This window comes from Pithys albifrons, chromosome 16 (assembly GCF_047495875.1).
Source record: "Pithys albifrons albifrons isolate INPA30051 chromosome 16, PitAlb_v1, whole genome shotgun sequence".
Taxonomy (NCBI): domain Eukaryota; kingdom Metazoa; phylum Chordata; class Aves; order Passeriformes; family Thamnophilidae; genus Pithys; species Pithys albifrons.
In genome coordinates, this window is record NC_092473.1 from 10054115 (window position 1) to 10061913 (window position 7799).

Below are 7799 nucleotides of genomic sequence, written 5' to 3' on the forward strand. Positions count from 1 at the left end.
ATTTTTAACTTCTGTAACTGGATACAGAGGGGATTGTATTTTAACATTATGGCAACTAAACTAGTCCAGTGAGTTTAAAAGAACAGTCACATTGTCAAGCTTTGGAAATAGAAAACATAGGTGATATATTTGTGTATAGGTAGCCTGTAGAATAGTAATTCTTTTGTCGGAGGGGAAGGAAAAAAATGAGCTGTGTTTAAACTGCTCTTAGTTGTTGAACTCCTTACTTGTTATTACAGTAACTGATAAAATGTTGGCTGCTTCCAGTACCGGCTGTACAAAGTCTGTCTCTTTATCCTAAAGCATGATCAAGGGATTAAAAAAAATAATAAAGTGTTGGGAGATGGGATAAGGCTTTATTAAATAGGAAAAAACTCCTAGCCATGGTAGGCTGATAAGGGAACTGTTTTCAATTGAAAGATGTTTTAGCTTTGTTCCTAGAAATACAAAACCTTTTTACATCATAAATAATATTTAAATAGCCATTTCCTGCATGTATTTTAGCATAGATTTGATACAGCTTTCTTTGGAAACAGAAGCATGTGCTTAATCTATAGCTCAAAGTTTTGTTGCGTAGTTGTAACAGTTCATAGACCTTTTAATTCCACATTGGACTTCATGGCAGTGTGGGGAGTGTATTTGTGGGTGTTTGTATCTGTATGCACAGACACATTGAGTGTGAAAAGTGTTAAAAAGTGTCTCTGTGCCTCAGGAAACGCCAACCAAGGAGCTGGGGAGCCACGGGCTGGATGTGAACGGGGAAGGCGCTGGCAGCTCTCCTGTTCCGCCCTCTGGCCTCGGGTACCTGAACAGATTTGCAAATTCAGAAAGCTCAACAGATGAAGAAGGTATTTGAATATATTTATACACAGCAGGGACTGAGACTGTTTTAAGCACAGTCTTTTATGAAGTGTCATTTAAATTACAGGTGGTTTGTAAATTCACTGAACTGTATTTTGCATCCTAAGCACATGCTGCAGCTGGGCTCAGATTCCTGTACTCCTGAGGAGCAAAGCTGTGATGTGATACTGGTTATTTAAATATTGGTGTGTCCAGGGTATCCTGAGAGGCAGCTAAATGGGGGGTGACAAATCTTTGGGCTAGAACCCTGCCTGGGGCTGCAGGTTTTGTCTGGGGTTAATGCAGCATTCCAGGGGTGTGCTTGTAAACTCTGTGTGACCTTCCATTACAGCACTGTAATGTAATGCTGCTTTTTGCTCTTTTTTCCCCTCAAGGTGGGGGTTTTGAGTGGGACGATGACTTCTCCTCTCCAGAGCCATCCTTTATATCCAAGGCAGCTAATAGTCTTATTGGTTCTAAGCCACCCCTTCAGCCATCCAAGTACTTCTCTCCACCTCCACCTTCCCGGACTCTTGATCAGAACTGGTCACATTCATCCCCTTATTCCAGATTCTCTATCTCTCCTGCAAACATGGCAAGCTTTTCTCTTACACATCTTACAGATTCAGATATAGAGCAAGGAGGTAAGTGATTCAGTTGTAATAATTATTTTAAAGATACAAATAAAAAGCATTGCACAAAAATACAAGTCATAGATACAACAAGTCTTGTTCTATTTTAAGTACTTAATTTATAAATGCATTTTTAGCAATATAAAACTTGTGTCTGGTCTTATGTTTCAGTTAAGACATAGATTCTCATGTAGGTTGAGATTATTTGCATCCAAGTTGCTGCAGACTTGTGGTTGAACAGTCTGTGGAACATTTACAGGACAAGCTCTCAATTTTTCTGTTAAAACCCCTATATTTATATAAATGAAACCTCTGCAGTCCTTTGGCACTGCTGTTGCCCTTGTCACACTCTGGCATTTAGTAATTCTCATCATTGCACTGTCAGAAGTCACAGATGTGTTTTCATTGCACAGGATGAGGATGCCAGGAACGTCATGTTTCTGCCTTTACTGTGTGAGCTTATTTTGCAGTTCAGTTTCTTTTCATATTGCTTTTTAGACAGTGCATTTTTGATGTTCTCTCAAGAATTGCAGCATGTTTTTTAGAGCTGTGAGTAGGATAGTTTCTGTTAGGGGAGCCAAATCTGTTTGGAGAGCCAGTCTGTTCAGAGCAATGTTGAGGACTAGCAGTATTTATTAAGAAGCTTTGTTTGTAACGGAAAGCTTTTTAAGCTTTGATATGTTTGTAGGGCTAAGAAAAACAAAAATAAGGATATTTGAATCAGTTTGGCATATTATTAATCTTGATAACATGTGGCATTATTAAAAATAAATATTAGTGACTGCAGAGCCTTGCTAATGGGCAGTGTCTATAAATATGTAATCAGTGTTATATAGAGTTGTATTGTTCTTGTATTGTGCTTATTGATTAGATAATGTTTGCTGCTTAGTAACTTACAGATAAGAGAGATTGTTTTGGAGATCCTGCATTGCCTTATGTGTCCTAAAAAGTGACATTGAACTGTGTGATTGAAGCAGATGTCTGTGAATAAATGTACCAAATGTTTACAGTAGTTGAAAGCTGTAGGGAAAGATTAACCAAAACTTGGAAGTGCAAAACAGCAGAATGCCAAGTTCTAGGAAGAGTCTTACAGAGAAGTGAGGGTTGTGCAGATGAATCTCACTGTGCCTTATGACCTTTCCTCTACTAATAGGAAGCAGTGAAGATGGAGAAAAAGATTAAATTTATTTAAACTTCCTCGGACTACATACATAAAACACACAGACTTTGTGTCTGAAACTTCTTTCTAAACTCTGGATCCCCCTGGAGTGACACAGGTAACTAAGAAGTACTGGGAAATGAAAGTAAACACTGAAAGCAATGTTAAATCAGGACATTAATTTGAATGTGTATTTAACTTTGTAATGTATTTTTAAATCAGTGCAATTTTGCTTTTCATTGAAAGACAATTCTGCCGCTGTTTTCAAGTACTTGAAGTATTTTTCAGATAACTTAAACAAGTAAAGCAATTACACTACAGTCTGGTTTATGTATGAGATTGTATAATATTCTTTTTATATTTTTCCATGTATTTCATTATCTATTTGAACCTACACCTGTTGTAGAATTGTGTATAACTGTCCTGTACAACAGGTGGCTGTGTTGATGGAACTGTATGAATGATAGTTGATCAGTAGTGAGCCATATTTATTCAAAAAGATATCACTACATATTACTTTGCTTATTACAATTGCACTATGGATTATTCTTCCTTTATTTCCTGATGATGTACAGAATCAAAATCTTAAATCTTTCAAGGAAAATAAGACAAGTTGAATTGGCCCAGTTACCCAGTTTAATTTGTCCTTTTTGTAGCCTTTGCTATGCACGGTACTTGTAAAACGTACATAACTTCTGAGTATTATGTTAGACTTGCTGAAATCTTATATTCAGTACCATTTCTAAAGGATAATGATTATAGAATGGTTATTAGTGTTCATGTTTTATAGGAAACTGGAAAAGAATATATGATATACCCTGGAATTTTTAGATGAAAGAGAGAATGTCTCTTAATTCCTACCTATGATCCTACTGACTGCTCAAACTGTAATAGCATCTCACTGTATCATAATTAAGGGCCTTCCAGTTTTCACTACAATTTCTGCCTTGGAAAAAGAAGAGGAAAAATTGGCTGTACAAAACTGTGGATTTTATGAATCTTATATAAAGCCTAATTTCAGTAGCCTGACTTTGGGTACTCTTGGCCCTTGAGTTGTACATTCTGTGAATTGTGAAGCTCACTCTGCTGCCTGCTGCAGATCAGGGCTCCGGTCAGAGGCCTGTGGTAAATCTACCTCTTGGTGATGTGGTGACAGTTAAGCTTTTGATTAATGGCTAATGCCCAGTTTTTCACCCTTGGTAAGGCCAGACCCATTTTAGGATGTCTGCAAGGCTGGATGGGACAGCCTGCAATGCATCTGAGCAAAGGATGCAATACAGTAGGTGTGCTCTGAAGTCTGTAGGGAAGGGAAGGGAAGACAAGACACTGAGGGGGTTTAACCTTCATACTCTGCTTTGCATTTGGCTGGTTTAAGCCTTTCAACTACTCAGAAAAAAAGATACCCTTAATTATTACTCCAAGGTGAGTTCGGTTGAGAAGCAAATCCCTTGCCTCTTGGAATGCCTTATACAGCTGTGGATCTGTAGGAAACACTGATAGGAACAGCTTGCCTGGCTTTGTGTTTTAGGACACTACAATACAAATGTACTGAAATAGGAAGTACTTTGTATTTTAGTGGCTGTTTTGGCAGGCTTTGAGTTAATGGTGGTCCAAGTGCTCTGTGTTGAGATCCATTCACCAGAGAATTTTCATCAGATGAAGATGAGAAGACTAGATATTTTCAGATGGGTAGTTTGTTCTTTTTTTATACCTCTATATTCATTTTGACTCTTAAGTATGTTTTCAAATGACAGGAGTATGTTAATTGGTTTTTCCCAGCATTATTCAGCCCTTAACCAGAATGGCTTCCATACTTATCAAAAGGGAATGATGTAGTTATTATGTTATTTGAAGTTGCCAATGAATTGTTGAGATATCTCTTTCTGATGAGGCACTCAGGTTTGGAGTTAGTTCCTCACTTCATACGGAAGAACAGTTCAAACTGAATTTTCCCCTGGACTTTTCCCAAAACATGATTTTAAAGGCAAAGTCAAGTAGTTCTTAACACAGGCTTACAGTATATACTGTAGAGGGTTTAAGGAAGCTGTGCACTGCTCAAATATTTTAAAATACTGTTAATAGACTTGTGCACAAATTATGGCTTAGAATTTCCATCATTCCAACATTAAACTCCTTGATACAGCTACATTTGGGTTATTTCATCTGTCTTCTGCAATTCTCACCATAGTAAGAATGAAACTCCATAAAGGTCTGCAAAGAACGTGTGGGCTCATGTGCCCTGTGTGGTGAAAAGCCTGTCAGGCCTGGAGTTCAGCCTTAATTTTGAATTATCTGATTTACAAAATTAGTCCAAAGTTAAATAAAAGCATATATTCCTGAATGCTGTAATTTGGTTGGTCGTTTTGTTTCTGGCACCGATGTTTATCTTGCACATCGGGGAGTTCCTTTGCTTAATGGGAATCTAAAATTTTTATTCTTTACCTGAGTTAAATAAGAAAATCTTACATAGGAAATGACAGTTTACTCCTTTGTCCTCATGGACTCATTGCTAATGAATTGCCAAAGGAGCATTTTTTCCAAAATTCGGTATGTGTGGTATTAAGCAAGGTAATATCCTTTTTTAGCTGTACAATGAAGAGAAAGTAATATTTAAAGTTGACTCACCTCACTTAAACAAGAATTTTAATTTCAGTAATCCAGTAGGCTGGATTGCAATAATATAAATGGTCTTTTGGGGAAAAAAAAGTACTTAAAGATCTAATCAACTACTAGCAATACTTAAATGTCTGCCTGGCAGTCAAGTGGCACAATGAAGACAAATCAGTAATTCCAATGTGTTACATTCTGATGAGGGGATTTGTTACAAACCATTCTCTACACTGTCATTTCTTGCACTAGCTACTTAAGCCTGGTCTCAGTTTGAGAAGTACATGTATCTATTTTCAATGGTTTATTATGAGGACTGGTTGCAGTTTAATTCCTTCTCTAGTAGAATACCTGGATTGTTTGAATAATGAAGGCATTGTCTCAATTTGGCTACTAAAGGTATTTAAAAGATCTGATTTTTCCCACCTAAAGAAGTTTGTTTAAAACTTAGGATCTGTAGTAAGAAGCCAAGAGAATGAGAAGTGTCCAGTTTCAATGGGAACACCTGTGCTCTCCCAAACCCCCCAGCTGCAGACACACTGTCTGTAACTGCATTGATGGAAATTGCCATTTTCATGGAAATGAGCGGATTTAAATGGTTTTTTTTCATATCCTTGTTGATGCACTAATGAAAGCCATTTAAGCCTCATTCTTTTTATCAGTATCTTTAGCAGATTATGTAGTACTCAATCTTTTTCATGAGGAGGCTGGGTTGGTAGAGAGACTTTTTTTTTTTTTACAATTAAGCACTATCCTAAAATGTCAGCATTGTCAGGTGTCATGGCTATTTGTGTTGGAGTTGCTGAAAGGTGGAATCCAAGTATTTTAGCCTTATAAGAAATAGCCTTAAATAAGAATGGAGTGTACAAAATTACTTCAGCTTTAAGTCATACAGAAATATCCTTGTATGTTAATGGTTTTGGTACAAAATGGTAAGAAATCTAGAGGAGAGTCAAGCATCATATAAACTTATTGAAAATAAGTATTTGTAATACCAGCAGCCTGTTTTTCAGAAACTTGAATATGACTTACAGTTAGTTTTGTTTATGAAATTGTTTGAACTTGCACAGATGTAGGTGTAACTTAAATGATAAATGGTACTGGTGTGTGTATATATAATGTTTAATTCTATTTGTAAATGAGAAACTATGTAACAAAATCATAGGTATGAGGTTTTCCTATTGTAATTTAATACAGGTATGAGGTTTATGGCAATATATCATAGTTAATGAAATTTCAGGTCAAAATGTCTTTAAATTGTGTACATTTTTAAATTGTAATTTCTACTGTATATTGATTATCATGCATAGTGTGATTCAAGAACCTGCTTGTAATTTAAAAATATTTAATATTAAAAATAAAATACAGTTATATATTTATAATCTCTTTGTCTGTTTGTTCCTTTTTAAACAGATGCCAGCAATGGATCAGGTCCACAGTGTAGTTCCACTCTAAGATATATTTATTAGTGTCCAGAGGTTGAGAAAGTACCAAAAGTTCAAAGCCACAGTGCCAGCAGATGAGTCCTCACTAAATAGTGTAGTCATCTTTAATTTCTTCCACTATCACCCTTGTGAGAACTTCAGGTAACGTGTGTACAGTCAGTAGAGAAGCAACAACTGAGATGCAAACTGAGATGCAAACAGTTTAATTCTAAACACTGAATATTGCTTTGAATCATAGAATTAGCATCTGTAGGAAGAATGAAGATTTCAGTATTTGTAAGTACTCTTTAGAAAACAGGTTAATGATGTTTTTTCTCAGTATTCATTGAATTTTCTTCTAAAAGATTTTCTTGTTTTTTCAGTATAAGTGCATGTGCTGAATGGACCAAAGGGCAGCAGTAAATGCAGTACTTGAGTGGACTGGGAGCTTCTTTGACATGAGGCTGAGTCTGTTCCAGCCTGGGCACTGGGTTGGGGCCCCAGGAGATGCGGGTTTTCCCTGCTCCCCTTGGGGAAGCCCCCACATCCCATGGCAGCTGCTGAGGCCTGGCAGCTGCCAGAGCTGGGAATGGGAAACTGATAGCAAGATGACTTAACTTCGTTAGGTAAAATATAACTACTGGGCTGAAACTTGACCAAGGCAGGTGATCATTACTGAGAGCAGATGTGAAATATCCCATGGCACTAAATTGGTCATCTTACGTAGAACCTATTATTGAAGAGTTTGAGAACTATCAATCCTTAGCAGCAGCAGCAGCCCCGTGCAGGGGGTGGCAGCGCTGTGTCTGCGGGCTGGTGTCACACGGGGGCTGAGACACTTGCACAGCCCTTGGCAGAACGGAGCCGGCACAGGCTTTGTGTTCCCCCCCTGCCGAGGGAGGTGCCGGACTGAGCCCTCCGGCGGTGACAGTGCTGTGCCTGGCTCGGCGTCCATCGGTGACACACACCCCCCGCGCTGCGGTGCCATGTGCCAGCGAGAGCGCTGCGCCCGCCCACGGCCGGGCAGGGACAGGCAGAGCCCCCGGTGTGGTGAGCGCTGTCCCTGCCCGGTGCCCCCGCAGCGCCCGCCCGCCCGCGCCGGGCCCGCCCCCGCCGCTAAAGCGACGTGTCCGGCAC

General features: G+C 38.7%; 1 protein-coding gene across 1 annotated transcript in view; it reads left to right on the plus strand.

Annotated features, from left to right (window-relative positions):
- The window catches only part of LMTK2 (lemur tyrosine kinase 2), a 41819-nt gene extending 34439 nt beyond the window's left edge, over positions 1-7380 (plus strand). The window contains exons 12-14 of the mRNA XM_071570707.1: positions 713-848; positions 1236-1484; positions 2626-7380. Of these exons, the coding sequence (XP_071426808.1) occupies positions 713-848; positions 1236-1484; positions 2626-2654 (414 nt within the window). The 3' untranslated portion in view covers positions 2655-7380. The remainder of the gene's footprint in view (positions 1-712; positions 849-1235; positions 1485-2625) is intronic.
- The last annotated feature ends 419 nt before the right edge of the window (positions 7381-7799 follow it).